Source organism: Gadus macrocephalus, chromosome 8 (assembly GCF_031168955.1).
Source record: "Gadus macrocephalus chromosome 8, ASM3116895v1".
NCBI lineage: Eukaryota > Metazoa > Chordata > Actinopteri > Gadiformes > Gadidae > Gadus > Gadus macrocephalus.
Window position 1 is genome coordinate 11,430,360 of NC_082389.1, and position 19,424 is coordinate 11,449,783.

A 19,424-nucleotide genomic window follows, 5' to 3' on the forward strand; every position below is an offset into this window, starting at 1 on the left:
CAGTAGGGGTGTATACTCGACATAAATAGGAAGCAAACTCATCTCACAAATGAGTAATGACATCTCACAAATATTTATTTAATAAATTGTTTCAATTTATAATAATCCAAAATCCGTTGGCTTTTTGTCCCTGCGCCACTGAGCAGTTTGTATCTCCATGGTTTGTATAGGAATGAATGGGCGGCCATTTTCCAGTCTGTGGTCCATCCTTTGTGCAAACATTCGCTTAGAATAAAGAACGCCTTGAACATTTTATGTTCAAAAGTCGCAAAACGAGCATGTTGATCAGCCATGTCCCTCGTCTTCAGTCTACGTATATGTTTGGTAATATGGTAGGCCCTAGTGGTGATGAAAATGACAAAGATGAAAATGGAATTACCCTCTTAATTTTAGAGTAGAATGTTTCCTGTCCTATCTGCCTACCAAGAAAACACGGTGACTCACACGAGTGACTCTGTGAAAACAGAACATAGAGGGAGAACATTCAGCTGGAGAAGCGGTTGCAGCTGGATCTAAGGTGTGAGGCTTGCAGACTTTGAAGTCATTAAAATCAGAAGCAGGTGATCCATGCTGCTGTCAGTCTGACTCGGGCCAGATGAGGCTTCTTAAACCAGCCATCATCCACTCGCACGCCAGTGCCATAGAAACAATATTATACTATTTCTGTTATGTTTATTCATATAAAAGGGTTATATGTTTGGTGTTTTCATTTTTTTTATTACTCATATATTGTTGTTATAAGAGTGATTGTTGCTGTGATTTTGTGTCTGTTCTGTGAGCTGTTTATACTTGACTCCACTCCAGCCTTACAATGTCATTCATAACATTGTTTGTAATGAGGTGGTGAGATATGCAACAATACACTCTTTTATACTTATATGTATCCTTTTTTTTATTGAAAATTGCACATGAAATGGCAATTTATGAGGATTTTTTGGTAAATTTGGGTCCTGGGAAGACACCAACTTTCTCGTTTGGGTCTATGTTCATGAATTCATTCAGTCTCTAATCATTGTGACCTCTTTTCCCATACTGTGCCAATCAGGGCCTATTATGTTTTCTAAATACAGGGTTTGAATCAAAGCAAGTTTGGTTTGGAACCATTTAAAACCACTTGCTGTAAATCCTGATCTACATTTGGTCTTCTTTGATCAAACATGTAAGAATTACATTTTAATCGCAAATGTATGATTCGTTTATTGTTAACCTATCCTAAAGGGAAAACAGACAGACTCACAAAAATACGTATTTGGGTTAATCACATTCAGCTTTATTAAACTCATGTGAAACTTTCCCTCTTATTTTTCTGTAGGTCTGCAAGTGTTGCATTCCTTTTTTGAATGTGTATGTGTGTTTTTATATGTGTGTGTGTGTGGGTGTGTGTAGACATACAGAAGTCTGTTTGTGTGTGTGTGTGTGTGTGTGTGTACACGTATGTGTGTGTGCGTACGTATGTGTATGTCTGTGTGTACGTATGGGTGTGGGTGTGTGAACTACTTATGATCTCGTCCCTGGGTCAAAGATACAAAAAGCACGTTTCAAGAAACAGTAAAATGGCGTTGTTCTGCTCTCTACTGTAGCACCTTTAATGTAAATATTGCCTTCATGGAGTGTGGGAGAGACGACTTCTCTACCACTATCAAAACAATTGGACACAAACCAAAAACAGCTAAAGCACCAAACAATTTAAAAACACCTCAACTCATTTAAAAAACGACTCTTTGGTCCGAGGCGTCAAACCATAGATTTAGAATGAACAGAACCTTCCTGTCAATCAACACTTTCAAGGCGTGTGTCTGTTGCCCGGGAAACCAGATGGAACATTCGGACCGGAAGCGGGGTCCCACTCAACTTCCATTGGATCAAAAAATACAAACAGAAAAGGTCGCCATGGAGATTCCCTGATTCCTGCAACGTTTGGATACCCCAAAACAACAACAACAACAACCACATCAACAACAACGGCACAGCTCCAGCTCAACGCCGCCGCCTCCCGCTCCCTGCACTCACACCGGAGAGTGGGTCCATCTTATGCTTTCTTCTAACATTCTAGTGATTCTAATTCTATGAATGGCGTGCGTGGTGATGGGCCCCTCCCCCTCCCCCGCGCCCCCCCTCCCCCTCCCCCCCCTCCCCCTCCTCTTCCTCCCTCCCTAGCAGATCCAGCGGACGAAGCGCTCGAAGAAGGACGGCTTGTTCAGCAAGGTGTAGTCCTCGCCGCGGAAGATGGCGGCGGCGTCGCCCAGCGCCACCTTCCTCAGCACCTCGGTGTCGGCGTCGGAGCCCATGGCGATCACGGTGGGCACGCCCTCGGCGCGGCGCATGGCCGACACGCCCTCCTCCAGGTTCTCGCTGGACGTGACGCCGTCCGTGATGAAGACGAAGGACAGCTCGGCGTTGCGGCGCGCCAGGCGGCTGCCCTGTTGGGGGGACAGCGTTGCCGTGGTGACGTGTATGTCAGACAAGGAGCAGTGTCTGTGGCCGTTATACTGTACATGCATGTGTAGCTGTTTGTATTCCTGCACGTGTGTGACTGTCAACGTTGGTCTGCCTATGTTTGTCCTTTGTTTGTGTGTGTGTCTTCCGCTGTGTGTGTGTGTGTGTGTGCGTGCGTACCTGTGACATCACCAGGTTGTTAACGGCGTGGATGATGGCGCTGCCCAGCGAGGACGAGGAGTCCATGTAGGTCATGGCGGCCAGCGAGTCGGAGATGACGGTGAGGTTGTGCGTGAGCCCAAACTCCACCTTCTGCTCCGCCTGGCTGCCGTACTGCAGCAGCGCCACGCGGGCGTTCCTCTCGTCCGATTGGCCGTTGGCCAGCGTGAGGCGGCGCGCCACGTTCTCCACGAACTCCTTGGCGTGGCGGTGGTTCTCCAGGCCCATGCGCTCCGAGCCGTCCAGCAGGAAGACCAGGTCCACCGGCCGCTGCACGCAGCTCGCCACCGCCGGCTCTGGAGGGGGGGGGGGGGGGGGGACAGACGGACACACGGAGAGACGAGTCAAGGGATGGGACGGGTGGGTCAGACCGACAGATGGACAGTATACGGGTCGGACAGACCGATAGACACGCAGAAGGTCAGACAGACGGACAGACTTACGGTCAGACAGGAAGAAGGGCAGACGGTCGTACATATGCTCATTCAGAACGACAGATAGACCATCAGATAGACAGACATATGGACGGCCAGACAGGGCGGGCATTGAGCAGTTGTGTTTAATGTTAACAGTGTGAAATGTCATGGTGTGAGGGATCAAACGCACAGCTGGCAGGCACATGTTCAACCCCAGATGGGAACATTTGTTTTTATTGCGTGTCTGTATACGGCTTGAAGGGTTTAGTCTTTTTTTGGTATGGGGGTTAAACAAGGATAGAGGCCAGCTCAGTGCTTTGATTCTACACCCATCAGTCTCACACACTCAGATCATTTGGGGGTTCATCGGAATAACAGCTGTTTCAATGCACTGAGATCTACTTTATTCTCGTAAAGAGTGAGACATTTGACTTTCATTCACATTTCCAAAAATCAATGTATTAGAAACATTAGTAAGCTGCAGTCACATAGCTTTCACGACACAACGCCATACAGGATTACGCTGTTGTCATGGTTATAAACAAGAGATGGAGGTAATCCCCACTACAAAATCAGGCTCTGTGCATACATGCAAAATAACTATCATATTTCAGGGTTATAAAACTCACAAAGCATTAACCATCAGCTAGTCTTGGCCCATACACCCACGCACGCACGCACACACACACACACGCATAATTGACTTCCTCGCCAATTCCCAGGAACTCCCAAGGATAATGATGTTTATGCGTCAGCATTTTCCGTTAAACAAAAAAACCAGAAGGAATGAATATTGGCCGCACACTTTTGTCGCTTGTTTCACACACCGCGTAAAGTGAGTCACCTAAAAAAAAATCAAGTCTAGAGATGGGCGTAACCATGGGAACGTGCAAAACGGCAGCACACAACACACGATGCGGTTCACAGTTGGAATGAGTGTCACTACACCCAAACCTTCATGAATGGCTCCATGGACGCTAACCTCCTCATGATCTCATGATGAGGTAAACTGTTCCAGCACAACCCCAAACACTTCCCTCCACTTGGCGCGGAGAGAATGATATGTATCATATTATAACACTTATTTTAAACCACTGAACGGAAAAAGGACTCTTTGTCTTCACAGAAACGTGTTTGATATATACTCCAGGGTAAACTTATGTCCACCCATCAACGAGACACTTACACACAATAAGAGCCTCACTCGGACACCGCCATAAGCTCAGTAACAGCCAAAAAAGTGCTAACGTTTAAATACGACCTCTACGCTAGGAGCAGCGGCGGCAGCTAGCTAGCTTATTCTCTATGTCTCTCTATGAGGAAGCCAAGTGCGAGGTAGCGCGGGGTTAGCATGTCAATAACTAGCAGAGTCCCAAGGCGCGCGTCGGGTCTCCCAGGATGTCGCCGTAGACGTATTTGAAGGAGTCGATGAACAGCTCGGTCCACTGCTGCCGGTCCGTCCCCGTGCTCATCTTGGCCCTCTGGGCGGTGTAGGCCATGGTTGCCACGCCAACCCCGTACTGATGCTCGCTCAGGCCGCTGAGCAGGTTGGCCACGCCCTCCAGAGAGGTGGGGACGGAGGCGGGGTTTCCTTCTTCAGACAGAGGCTTCCAAGGGGGAGGGGCTTGCCCCTCGGCCGTGCCCCCTCCTGAAACAAGTGGGCGGGAACAAAAGTGGGCGGAGACCCACGAGGCAGTGCGCAACATAACAGAGAGGGGGAAGAACGGCCGACAGGGGCGGGGCCAATATGTCCCACTCAATGGGAGACCAATCGGATAAGGGGACTGGAAAAGAGGGTATACTCTCTCCGAATCAACCAGCAAAGTTGTTGAACCAAACCATGTCAAACATGTCATGTTGTCTGATTGATGATTCAAGCAAAGAAAACCGGTTGATTGTATTGCTTGGAGAGTAAAACCAGCACTGCGGTCTGCGTATGATTTGGGTTAAAGGTTCCCCCTGTTGAAGTTCATTAAGCTGTTCCGGACGCTTACCTGATTTGCATGGAAGATCTGGGCAGACGATGACGGGATCTAGAACCAAGAGAGACATATAGGATGAGAGGAGCACGCAAAGTTTCTGTCACACGCACAACTTGAATACGAGCAGGTCTGTGTGCACACAGTGTGTGTGTGTATATAAGTGTTTATGTGTCAGCAGAGCATGCTATTGACCTTTATGTGTGTGTGTGCGTGTGTTTGTGTGTATTAACGTGTATTCGTGTGTGTGTGTGGGTGTTTGTGGTTGTGTACCTTGGCAGAGGTACACATCAAAGTCTCATAATTTTTATGTGTGTATGCGCGTGTGTCTGTCTATGTGTTTGTGGGTATGAATATATGCATGTTTGTATAGGTGTACAGGATACATGTGTGTGTGTGTGTGTGTGTGTGTGTGTGTGTGTGTGTGTGTGTGTGTGTGTACCTGGGCACAGCACGGTCTCGATCTTGTCGATGAACTCCTCGGCCACCAGGTCAGCGAAGCGCCTCATGCCCAGCACGCGGCCGTCCTTGTTGCACGCGATGCTCTTCAGGCTCTCGCTCTCCTCCACCTTGTCGAACATGTCCCCGATGCCGATGGCGCTCACGTCCACCGTGGGGTCGCTGGGTCACGACACACACACACACACACACACACACACACACACACACACACACACACACACACACACACACACACACACACACACGCAGGGGAGGACGGCATGAGTCCGCTTATCGGGCACGCAACGGCACCGTACACACATTTGTACACCCGTGCGCACTCACACGCACACACAGTCACAGTCACACAAACACACACGCACACACACACACTCACAAACACATACGGTATGTGCTAAAAGGTTCTGGGTTTGATCCCCAATGTCTACAACATATCCTTTGACATCCTTGGTCAAATACTAACCCCTTATCCATTGGGAATTGGCTGACTGCTAAATGACCCAAAGTAAACAAAAATTATCTCACAAGCATTCAAATATACTTTCTAGTCATCAAGCAGACAGTTTTATTATTATTAGGATTAATATTATGAACCTCACACACACACACACACACACACACACACACACACACACACACACACACACACACACACACACACACACACACGTGTCACACACACACACACACACACACACACACACACACACACACACACACCCTCTCACACACACACACACACACACACACACACACACACACACACACACACACACACACACACACACACTCACCCTCTCTCACACACACACACACACACACACACACACACACACACACACACACACACACACACACACACACACACACACACACACACACACAAGGACAAGCCGCTACCTGCAGAGGTAGGTGAGCAGGGAGTCGTCGTCTCGCGGGTCGAAGCGCCCGTCGGTGATCACCACCACGGTGACGTTGGCTTCGGCACGCCGGCTGTCCCGGATCAGGTGGTCGTAGGCGTACTTCAGCGCTGAGGGCGTCCAGGTGCCCCCCGCGATCCACTCCAGACTCTTCATCGCATCCTGGGGGGGACGGGGGGACGGACGATGTCATCAAGTAGATGTTATGTACGTTAGAGTACAGGAAGTATATTTAAAGTACTACGTCTAAATGATCAATTATATATGATATATATAAAGTTGAATCTTTATTAAAATTAAAATTTTCTCTGAAACGGGAAAGACACAAATATATAATACATATTCAATTATGCAATGTTTAACATTGAAAAAGTAATCAAAACACCAAGTGTGTGCGTGTGTGTGTGTAGGTTGATGCCTGCATGTCTGTGTGCGTGTGTAAGTAGGTGTGTTGGTGTGTGTTTATGGGTGAGTGCAAGTGTGCCTTTGTGCCTGTGTGTGTGTTTGTGTGTGTGTGCCTGTCTCTGTGTTTGTGTGTGTGTGTAAAACCTTGAAAGCGGACAGGGAGTCGATCTTTGGGTCGTTGAGACGGATGGCCTGGAAGGTTCCGCTGTGACTGTACTGGACCACACCCACCCTGGTGCCTGGGACACACAAACACACACCCACTGGTTACACACTCTTGTTATTCCATTAGATCAATCAATCAATCAATCAACCAATCAACCTTCTCTAAAGGTCTGACGAGAGGCGTTCTGCTGTGTAGACAAGATCATGTAGTTTCTGCCATAACGACATCACAACTAGGAATCGTCATAAATATGACGTTGATTCGCCTCTTAAGGTCAGCCCTAGTCAAACACTGACACTGGCTGCAAACTGTGTTACAAATACAACACATTCCTACACAACTCTTAGAGGGGGAGCTGATTATAAAGTCATAGCAAAACATGGTGAGAGATGTTTTATGACACGAGTGAGAGGGCTCTGAAGATGGAGCTGAAGATGACTACGATGAAGAAGATCATATGGAATGATGAAGATGGAGATTAACATTTGGTATGGTGTCATATCCTAAGGGGTGAGGGTGAGGATGAGGGTTGTAGGGTATGATGAAGACGAGGACGGTATGGATCATTGAAGAGGCAGCAGAAGATGTAACTGAAGCTGAAAATGAAAGTGTGATGGTATGATAGGGTAAGGGATGAGGGGGAGGCTGATGAAGAGGATGGTAGGATTAGATGACTAGAATGATGGTATGGTACTATGAAGGGGGAAATGAAGATAAGGATGATGATGAAAAATGAAGTCCAAGAGGAAGTTGAGAATGATGATGAAGATGAAGATGAAAGCATTAAGGATTGAGTGGGGTGCCCACCGGTGGCTGAGTTGGGGTCTTTGGACATGGAGCCCAGTCTGTTGATGGTGTTGATCACAAAGTTCTTCTCCAGCGTGAAGTTTGTCAGACCCACCGACTCGGAACTGTCAATCACAAACACAATATCCAGGGCGCCACAACGCTTCTCACAGTCTGTTACACACACACACACACACACACACACACACACACACACACACACACACACACACACACACACACACACACACACACACACACACACACACACACACACACACACAGTTATTAGTTATTGTATTGATAGCAACAGTATTGGTTTAACAGTATCAATAAAGGCATTTGCATTACTGTTACTATTAGTCAATGCATTGATGAACCCACCACAGCAGCCGCACGTCTCTCTGATGTAGTTCATGACATCACACTCCTACAACCAGACGGGAGACAACATGGCGTCAAATTCAACATGGTTGAAGTGGTTTCCTACACGGCTGCCTATGGCTCAACAGGCCCTATTCACCCAGCGGCCATCTTGGATCTAAATGCTAGCCAGGTGGGATGAACTGAAGGCCGAACTCGGCCTTCAGTTCATCCCACCTGGCTAGCATTTAGATCCAAGATGGCCGCTGGATAAACAGGGCCCACAGACTAACGGTTGGTGAAAAGGATGCTGAGGTTCCTCACCGTCAGACCAGGATCTCCCTCGGGGCCGGGGTCCCCCTGTTTGAAGAGGAAGACAGAATGTGATGTCATATCCTGTGACACTGTTGAGAAGCCTACTGTAAATAAATACATGGCTGGAGTGTGTGTAGTGTAAATGTATTCATTCGTTCATTCATTCGTGCAGTGTCCACAGGGTTAGTGTTCTTTGTGTGCGCGTGTCTGACGGCGGGGGTGACAGACTCACGTCCCGTCCGAGCTCTCCTCTTGTGCCCCTGCGGCCGGGCTCCCCTCCGGGTCCGGGCTCTCCCTGTTCACATCACAGCGGTCCTTCATCAGAGACTCGCTGCACCTCTCCCCCTAAACCACAGCTCTCAGACCCCCAGCACGTGGTCTCCCCCCCCCCGCTGGGGCACTGGCCCACAGAAGGTGGCGCTCATTTCGTTCTTTCTTTTGTACTTTTATGGTTTGCATGAATCAAGATGGTCGAATCATAGATAAAAAATAAAATCTATACATTAAGGAGGACTTTTATTTTCTTAACCAGGGAAATGTCCAGGTAACTCACCAGCTCTCCTGGGGTACCCTTCCCCCCGGCCTCTCCCTTGTGGCCGCAGTCCCCTCTGCTGCCTCTGGGTCCGTGGTTGCCCTTCACTCCTCTGTCTCCCTACGGACGATGGAGCAAGAGTCCCCACAAGTCAAAACAGAGTTCTGTCTCAGCACAAGAAAGTCCTTGCAAGGCAGGAAAGTGGGATGATGTGCGTATGTGTGCGTGTTTGTGTGTGTGCGTGTGTGGGGGTGTGTGTGTGTGGGGGGGGGGGGTATGTGTGTGTGTTGGTGTGTGTGTGTGTGTGTGCTTGTTTGTGTGTGTGAGTGTGTGAGTGAGTGAGTGTGTGGGCGTGTGTGTGTGGGTGTGTGGGTGTGTGGGTGTGTGGGTGTGGGTGTGTGGGTGTGGGTGTGTGGGTGTGTGTGTGTGTGTGTGTGGGTGAGTGTGTGGGCGTGTGTGTGTGGGTGTGTGTGTGCTTGTTTGTGTGTGTGAGTGTGTGAGTGAGTGAGTGTGTGGGCGTGTGTGTGTGGGTGTGTGGGTGTGTGGGGTTTACCGATGGTCCCCTTGGTCCCGGGTAGCTGAAGCCTGGTCTTCCTCCATCACCCTGAAGTAGAAAGAGACATTTTAAAACTTGGGCAGGCAATGCATTTATGAATCATTTTTGTCTTTGTATCCGACCGATCCAAAATATAAATCCAAAGCTCTGGCAAAAATGTGACAACAATCTGGTATCTGTGGCTCTCGCATGCCTGCAAAAATCATGATGATGGCTTACCAAACCGTCTGCCTACCTACCTGTCTACCTACCTATCTGTCTGCCTACCTACCTGTCTACCTACCTATCTGTCTGCCTACCTACCTGTCTACCTACCTATCTGTCTGCCTATCTACCTACCTACCTACCTACCTACCTACCTACCTACCTACCTACCTACCTGTCTACCTACCAATCCGTCTACCTGTCTACCTACCTACCTGTCTACCTACCAATCCGTCTACCTGTCTACCTACCTACCTGTCTACCTACCAATCCGTCTACCTACCTACCTGTCTACCTAGCTACGTACCTGTCTACCTACCTACCTGTCTACCTAGCTACGTACCTGTCTACCTACCTACCAGTCTACTTACCTGTCTTACCTCTCTGCCAGACACATTGTCTTCCACAAGACCAGGCAGACCTACTGCTAAAGCTAGCTTACTCTGGCTGGTTTCTCCACATGACCTAGCCTAGTTTTAAATACGTGAACACACACACACACACACACACACACACACACACACACACACACACACACACACACACACACACACACACACACACACATACACATACACACAGGTAAAGACCCACACCCACACCCACACGCGTACCTTGGGCCCCTGTAGTCCAGGCTCGCCTCTGGGGCCGGCATCACCGGGGTCTCCACGCGTACCCTGGAAGAGGTCGGGACAAACAACCCCACCGTTACCGCGGGAACGCACAACGGCTAAACAACCGTGGGTCACTAATTTCCGACGTGAGAGACGATGGGCACACGAGGGCTGTCCCAAGGTGACCTTTGACTTACGTTTCTCCCGGGCTCCCCTGATGCTCCTGCCGGTCCTCTGGGTCCTGGGAGGCCGTTGTCACCCTGAAAAGAAACCGAAACGCTGAGCGACGCAGACTCGTGTGTGTGTGTGTGTGCGTGTGCGAGTGTGTGCGTGTGAGTGCGAGTGTGTGTTTCCATGTGTGTTTGACTTCATGGCGGCAGAAGTGTGCCCCTCACCTTTGAGCCCTTGGACCCCACCTCACCAGGAAGTCCCCTCAAGCCCTCGGGCCCCATCTCACCCTGAAACACAGGAACAACTCACGGGTTACTTTGGTCTGGTCAGCAGGTCCCAATGCCAAGCTCCGCCGCCCCCTAGTGGAGAAGCACCGCGCTGCAATGGGGATGTGCACAAGAGACTCAAAACCATCCAGAGATGTGATGGGATGCGGGTGCGGTTCGCAAAGTGTTTGGGACGTCACCTTGTCTCCGCTCCCTCCGTCCGTTCCCATGCCACCCTTGGGCCCAAAGTCTCCCCTCCTGCCCTAGAAACACAACGACACACACACTGAACATAAGAAACACGCAGAGGGACAACACAAGAATGCTGTGTGGGGATAGGCTGAGACACATCGGTCGGTGCATCATGTGACCTTACCAATTCTCCCTTGGCCCCTGGAGATCCTATTGTTCCCTGGAAGGCAATGACACACACACACACACACACAGGCAGGTGAGTGAGCGGACAGGTCACTGGTACAAGTGCGGGTCTATGGGTGTATATGTGTGCGTGTGTGTGTGTGTGTGTCCGGGGGGAAGATTGACGACTTACTGAGGTCCCTTTCTGTCCGGGGATACCAGGCGAGCCAGGACTTCCTCTATCTCCCTGTAAAAGTAACACCAAAGTTTAACCCTTGAACCTTGACCTATTCTCCTATTCACTCATTTATTCCTGAGAGAGGTGGCTCTTTAATGGACAAACAGTTGTCGTCCATTTTTGGATGGAACTTCCTTTACAGGCACCATCCTTTCCGATTGGTCAGGAACATGGCTGCGAGGGCGGGGCTTGTGAGCTTACCTTTGGTCCCCCGTCTCCAGCAGGCCCAGGTGGGCCGAATCTCCCAGGGCGACCACCATCTCCCTGGCAACGGCACACGCATGCACACACACACACACACACACACACACACACACACACACACACACACACACACACACACACACACACACACACACGCGCACACGCACACACCCACACAGTTAAGTTCTGATATTCTCAACAGCGTTGTTTTAAACTAGTTTGACCTTTGAACCCTGGTGTTGGTACCTTCTCTCCATCGGTTCCGCCGAGACCAGCCGTACCCACGTCTCCGGGGTGACCATCGGGACCCTACGGAACACACACGCGCACCCCCCAACACACACACATCAGTCAATGGATTCTATGGCACCCCGACTGGATGTATAGCCAGTGTCAGCTGGCCGGGTGGGTCGTCAGGTCTTACCACGTCGCCTGGATCTCCTTTGCAGCCCGGGGCCCCGATGCGTCCGATCTTACCCTGCAAGGCGGGGGAAACAAGGGCCGACATGTTAGAGGGAAAGCCCTTCTGGAGCCCGGTGAATACTGTACGGTAGAAGAATAGAACACAATAGAGGACCTGGAGGGTGACTGGAGAATACACACCTGAACACAATCTTACATACCAACCAATCCATTTGAACGGTTGGTATCACAGTGGAACGGATGGCTGCGTCACGTGAGATAACCACTTCAAACGTGTCTAACCGTTATGCTAATGTTTTCTAATAAAATCACACTTATGAGAATAGAATAGAAACCCTTTCCAGCTGGAAGTTTTTGACATTTTTAATAAATCATTACTATGATTATTGTAATAATTAACACTTTACATATTTGATTATCTTTTTTTGACGTAAAGTGGTTTGGTTTGCAAATTCCCAGAATCTTTCAGTTTTAAAGACACAGGCCAAATAGGTCTCAAAGAGACAGGCCTTAATAGGTCTCAAAGACACAGGCCTTAATAGGTCTCAAAGACACAGGCCTTAATAGGTCTCAAAGACACAGGCCTTAATAGGTCTTAAAGACACAGGCCTTAATCTTAATCATGGTCTTAAAGAGACTGATCCTGTAGTTTTGGGTGCTCATCCGTCCTCACCTTCTGTCCGTCTGTCCCGTTGCGTCCTGGGAGACCGGCGACACCCTAGAAAATAAGGTCAAACAAGGTCAGGGGTCAACGAGGTCAGTGAGGTCGGACCCAATCAATCAGTGCAGAGAAGGATTGATCAGACTGATAACGGACAGTTGGAGAATTCCAATGAGGAGAAGGAAAAGCAGTAATGTCCGGAACCCACCTTCTTTCCTTCGGTTCCAATCTCTCCCTGTGAGGGAGAAAATACAGCTGGGTTATTGATTGTTGATCACAAAACAGGGTTCAAAACACAGACGGAATGTACCTCAGTCAATAAGAGTATGAGCTCTGCTCCCACTCACCTTGTCTCCTAAGAGGCCGATTTCTCCCTGCAGAAAGGAAGGGACAGAGAGAGAAAGAGAGAAAGAGAGGGAGAGGTTAGAACAGCCGGCCCAGTCAGCCAATCAGAAGGCAGAGATGGGATGATTGGCGGGGTTCCATACTCACTTTGATACCAGGCTGACCAATGGGACCTTCGATACCGGGGTCTCCGGGACGACCAAAGCTCCCTTTAAGACCTGGGTCTCCGTTGTCCCCCTTGGCTCCCTACAGGTGACAGGTCAAACACAGGAGATTAGTGATAGTGTATTATATTTGCATGTGTGTTTGTGTGTGTGTATGTGTGTGTACGTGTGTGTGTGTTACACTCACTTTCTGACCCCTGTGTCCCTTCGGACCAGACGGGCCCGGGGTCTCCAGACAGGACACCTTGTAACACTAGTCGAACACGAGGGAGGAAGAAACAACAACATTAGCGATTCCTCACGGCTTCACTTGATTATTTGGACGGATGTCTGCTGTGTGCGCGCCCTCACTCACATCGACGTACGCCAGGTGAACCTGCAGACAGACAAACGACAAACAAGTGGTGCGTTAACACGGAATATCCACAGCACTAGGGCACTTGATGTATTGCACATTAGAAAAAGGATTGATAAATAAATAACTGATTATATAACAAAAAATGAGTACAAAATTACAAAAGAAAACATTATTAAAAAAGAAAAATAATTTATATATATTCTCGATTTTTTTTTATGATGACTGCTTTGTGTATTCTTTGTAGTTTATTAGTTCGTTATTCTATATTCTATAAATATATTGCCTTGTCGTATGGATTCCCATGCACTGAACGACCATTAATCTACACATTGGAGCCTAAAACACATTTTTAGGGAGTGTGTATAACAGGAGTGATTCTATGTGTTTATGTTCTGTGTTCTATGTTCTACATTCTACATTCTACGTCCTTCATTCTATATTCTATGTCCCACGTCTCCCGCCTCGAGTTCTACGCTCTGCTCTGCTACGTCTCTGCGCCCGGCGCGGGTCAGGCGGGCGGCGGCGGTTACCATGGTGTCGACGATGCGTTTGATGGTGTCGTCGTGGATGACTGGTCGGCCCTGGCTCAGGTCCACCGCCATGAAGTCGCGGCGGTACACGGAGGCCGGCGAGTTGGCGATCTCCTTCAGGCCCGTCTCGTCTACGTTCTTGGACGCCGCCACCACGAACATGCGGATGCCTTCGTCGCGCGCCCGCTCGGCCGTCACCTTGATGCCGCCGCAGGGGCTGCCGGTCACGTGGCCGTCGGTGATGACCACGGCGAAGCGCAGGGTGCGCTGGTCGGAGGGCGTGCTCACCCGCGCGCCCAGCTCCTCCGTCATTTTGCGGAGGGCGCAGTCGATGTAGGTGCCCTTGCCCAGGTAGACGATATTCTTCACCCACTGCGGAGAAACAAAGCAGAACCGCGTCACACACAGTCACACATGCAGCCCAGCCCGGGTCACATGGGCCAATTGGAGACGGGACGGACCATGATATGATATGCCATCAGCTGATTTATCGTTTTTATCCGTGTGGCTATTTCCTAAGGAAAAAAAATGTTGTATACGTTTGTGTGTGTGTGTGCATGCATTTGTTTGCATGTGTTTGTATGTGTGTGCGTGTGTATGTGTGTGTGTGTGTTTGTGCATGTGTGCATGCCTGATTGTGTCTGTGTGTGTCCGTGTGTGTGTGTGTGTGTGTCTATGTGTGTGTGAGTGTGTGTGTGTGCATTCGTGTGTGCGTGCGTGTGTGTGTGCTTTACCTTCATGAAGGCATCCTTTGGTCCAATGGAGCTGGTCACCTGTGTCTGGGAGAAGTGAAGCCCACCTACGTTCCACCGCATCTTGACCAACCCCTTGTACTCAACATCCTCCAAACGATTTGCTAACCTCTGTGTGAATTCCTGTAACACACACACAAACACACACACACACACGCACACGCACACACACACACCCACACCCACACCCACACACACACACACACACACACAGACACACACACACACACACACACACACACACACACACACACACACACACAACCAACCCCCCCCCCACACACACACACACAGATTCAACCGTCAGAAAATCTGAAGGCTTTGGATGGTTGGTTTCAGTTTGATGATATTGAATATAATACAGAATAGTACTGTATTTCTGGTCTGCGTTACAGTTAAACACACATTCTATGGAGTGTATATAGCACACATTCTATGGAACGTCTATAACACACACTCTATGGATCATATCAAACACACATTCTATGGAACGTTTCAAACACACATTCTATGGAACGTTTCAAACACACATTCTATGGAACGTTTAAACACACATTCTATGGAACGTATCGAACACACATTCATGGAATCTTTCAAGCTCCCAGTCTCTTGAACGTATCACGGTGTTAAAGTGTGAAAGTGTAAAGTGAGGACCAGGAACCTTGATGCTTTCCACAAGGGCTCCAGGGGGGGACTCCTGGAGGGCGATGGTCTCCGAGGTGTCGATGGTGAAGTACACGTCTATGGGACATTCATGTTTCGCTGGAAAATGACATTAAAAAATACAATCAAACATACAGTAAAAAATATCTAAAAAACACAATGATAAATACATTAAAAAAATTATTTAAAAATACATTCACAACCATCTGCCCATAGGTCAAAATAAACATGAGAGCCAAGATGACCAGCAGGAGCCTAAATATCGTTATTCATACAATGAGTAATAAGGAGCTGAACTATTTATCTTGCTTACTCTTGTTCCCTTTAGAAAGATAACATAAAAACGGGCCAAATGTGCAGCGTGTGGTTATACTATCCAGATGTGTAAGTTTTATTGTAACATCTTGTGCACACACAACACATTCCTAGGAACTTGTGATGACATGACACTTCACGTCAAGTCACAGTCACTTTAACAAGATGCTTTTTTATATTAGCAGAAGATATATTAGCAGATATCAATTTGATTGGTTGACGGGCAGCAGTGAGGTCACTCACTGCTGCACTCTTGGGCATTAGTCACAGCGCCGATCAGGAAGCAGCAAAGCGCCACCCACTGGAAACCCATGATCGTCGCCATCTCCCGTCTGAAAAACATCACACACACACACACGCACGCACGCACGCACGCACGCACACACACACACACACACACACACACACACACACACACACACACACACACACACACACACACACACACACACACACACACACACACACACACACACACACACACACACACACACGCACACACACACGCACCCAGGCAAACACAAGCATGTTTCATTTGGATTCTTTCCAAATCAAAAAAACGTCTCCCTGGATTATTTGAACATTCAACCGTAAATGCCCGTAAAAAAGTGTAAAAAAAAGAGTCTAAAACCAAGGTGAAGAAAGTAGTTTTGTTAGCTAAGTTATCAAATGTAAGCAGCTTTGTGAAAAACGGCAGACAACAGAAACATTTCATCTTCTCATTTTTTCAAATGTCATGGAAAATGTAAATAATGGTTCTTTGAGCGGCCATCTTAGATCAACTCCTCTTATTGAATTATATTTGCCACAGACTGTATTGATGGATATCAAACATGGCTGCTCAGGAGGAATGCTAATGCCATGCTGTCTAAATGTTAGCTAACTTTAAATGTGTCTAATGAAAACCAAAAGCGGACCATATGGTCAAGTAGTAACGAACGTACTAAAGCCAACCCAGGTAGGGCCTAATTGAAGAGCAGTTGGTATCGACTTTAAAATTTCATGAAAAATAAAATATGGGCAGTAAAAATCCTATAACTTTTCTCCAGTAACTCAATGTATTAAAGGGCCCATTAGTAACACCAGGTGTGAATGTAATTAGCCATTTCAAAGTGGGAGTTTCCACCTGGATGTACGCCATCATACATCTAGGCGCACACTCCCACTTGTGATGTCACTAAGGCACAGGAAAAATACACATTTTGTAATGGCTTACACTCACACTGACACCTGGTGGAATAATAGGGCCCTTTAATTAAGATAACAAATTGATAACAAATTGATAACGGCAGTTGACGACTTGCTACAGTGCTTAGCGTCACTAGTGACATCAGAAGCTTGTCTGCTACCATGGTAACTCCTGATATACGTAAATCACATCACTTCCTCTGCAGCAGTATAATTTCCTTTAGACGTGCCGTCAGTACACTGCACTATGAACCCATAATTCATAAAAAGGACTTAACATCTCATGTTGGTGGTTTTATTTACTCGCCATATACAGCCATAGCATTAGTAGTGCTTCCACAAAATATATAACAAGATCAATATTAAGGTAATAGATTTCATTGGACAATCTAATTGGTTGGTAAAATGACACCCCTAGTTTATATGTGACCAACAGTTCAGGGATAATATCAGGACACAAGCTATAGCCAAACTGCTATTTAATACAAGAGAAAGTCTGATCTGTAACTTTTGTCTCCTTAACTTCAAGGCACATGTGTAATTGTAATATATAATCAGACATTTTTAAATCAGAATAAAATCAGACTGGTAATTTCAGGTTGTATATTAGCTGCTTAACATGTTACAATGTCTAGGCCTATAAAAAAGTGTTTCTAATTACCTATCCAAGATTCTGGATTTCAAAATCAAATCCATATTGTGTTTATCTGTGTGAAACATATCTAAAGTAGCCAGCTTTCAAAGCAGCGATTATGATGGCTAACTGCTTATTAAAGTATTGGCCTACATGGCCTACTGCTGTGCCGTCCCAGGGCGGCTCCCTCTAGCGGACATCAAGGAGTAAAACAAGGTCAGGGCTGCAGAGATGCGTCTTCCACCTCTGCAACCCGCTTTAATTTGTCAAAAGTTTAAAGGTAAACGTCCTCACTAATCTATCTCTTAACCCATAAATAGCCGTAAACAATCTACAAATTTCACTTGGCCTATATATCATGCATATGCTTATTTCTAGAACAAGGACCAGTTTAATACGTGACTTTCGAATCCAATATTATTTATATTAACCGTGTATTCTTCGTTCATTTCGGGAACAGTACGCTCGCGCTCGGGAAAAAGCGACCATGGCATATAACGAGCCGCACTGTTACGCGTAAAAGTACTACTCACCCGAACTCTCTCGAACAACTTCCGAACTCTCCAAATAACTTGCTGAATCCCAATGGTATCACTTCCTCATCTCACTGGGAAGAGACAGGTTAATAACAGAAGGGGGGAGAAGACGAGAAACTGGGAATAAAGTCCTGGATGCGCTCGTGCTTTCCGCAGAAGAGCCACTCTCTCGCCCTCTGGTCCAGAACAACTCCGCCAGATGCCCTGGTCCCTCCTCCCGCGCGCGCAAACTAGGGCCCAACGGAGTCCGCTTGGGGGCGCTGTAGGTCCATCCGAACATGTGTGCGCGCCTACGCGCGTACATTTTATGGCGCATCCCATTAATAAGGGGCCTATCCAGCGCTGGAGGTTATGGAAAAGCCCCGCAAACCCTCTCACAAACATGTTTTAATGTCTGTTGAGGGTTTGGAAATATGAAAAGGTTCATGTAGCCATGAGTGGAACACATGGCGCACCACTGGGCGCGCACCAGGTTCGCCGTTTCCTGGGGAACCAAAACACAAATTTGCAAATTTGTCGATCAGGCCTGAATGTTACAAGTAAAGTCATCTATCATTGCCTGCTTCTGTGGACCCCAACTCCCACCTTTTTGGATCAGAGACAGGCAGACACACGAATACGCTCAAAGAAAACATACGCTCCCGCGCGCAGAAATATTGGCCTGCTCAAATGCAGCTACACATTGCGCCGCGACCCCTTGCCTGGACGTCTGTTTGTAATTTGCAAGATTTAAACTCGAGTTTACACTGGGTGTAAACACCACCAACTCGTTGGCCATGTTTACGTGTCCGTGCCCGTGCGTACACACACACAGGCATGTTCTGAGCTCACATGTGTTTGAGTGTCAGTCGTTCCGTTGGGAGGTCCCTGATCTAAATGAGTCTCACTTCCATATACACGTCCTACATTGTATACACACACACACACACACACACACACACACACACACACACACACACACACACACACACACACACACACACACACACACACACACACACACAGACACACACACACACACACACACACACACACACACACACACACACACACACACACACGGAGCGAGGATCATGCATGCAGCTGCGACACCAGGGGATTGGAAATGTTGAACATGTGTCGTCGCCTCGGGTTGATTAGTGCGGGATTGGGATACAGTTCAGTGTAGGGGTGTGTATCAAAAGACGAGGAAGGAACCCGTTCTTCCTTCCGATCGGCATCGTATGCGTGAGTTGGAAAAGAGAGC

The 19,424-nt window shown here is 47.9% G+C and overlaps 1 protein-coding gene across 2 annotated transcripts; it reads right to left on the reverse strand.

Moving 5' to 3' along the window:
• Nucleotides 1-1,248: 1,248 nt before the first annotated feature.
• On the reverse strand, nt 1,249-18,396 carry col6a2 (collagen, type VI, alpha 2). Of its 2 annotated transcripts, XM_060058898.1 has the most exons (32): nt 18,176-18,396; nt 16,064-16,152; nt 15,504-15,604; nt 14,825-14,965; nt 14,091-14,462; nt 13,558-13,578; nt 13,390-13,455; nt 13,186-13,284; nt 13,041-13,067; nt 12,902-12,928; nt 12,706-12,750; nt 12,034-12,087; nt 11,856-11,918; nt 11,607-11,669; nt 11,361-11,414; nt 11,187-11,222; nt 11,011-11,073; nt 10,769-10,831; nt 10,571-10,633; nt 10,374-10,436; nt 9,553-9,603; nt 9,021-9,119; nt 8,700-8,762; nt 8,477-8,512; nt 8,174-8,219; nt 7,811-7,963; nt 6,982-7,076; nt 6,413-6,594; nt 5,493-5,671; nt 5,066-5,104; nt 2,617-2,951; nt 1,249-2,420 (listed from the first exon to the last, which is right to left on the reverse strand). In XM_060058898.1, the coding sequence occupies exons 2-32, from the start codon at nt 16,143-16,145 to the stop codon at nt 2,154-2,156; spliced, it is 3,048 nt and encodes a 1,015-aa protein (XP_059914881.1). In that variant the 5' UTR covers nt 16,146-16,152; nt 18,176-18,396; the 3' UTR covers nt 1,249-2,153. The 2 variants fall into 2 exon arrangements, with proteins under 2 accessions (XP_059914881.1, XP_059914882.1); XM_060058899.1 differs by lacking the exons at nt 1,249-2,420; nt 2,617-2,951 and adding an exon at nt 3,459-4,719.
• Between the last annotated feature and the right edge of the window lie 1,028 nt (nt 18,397-19,424).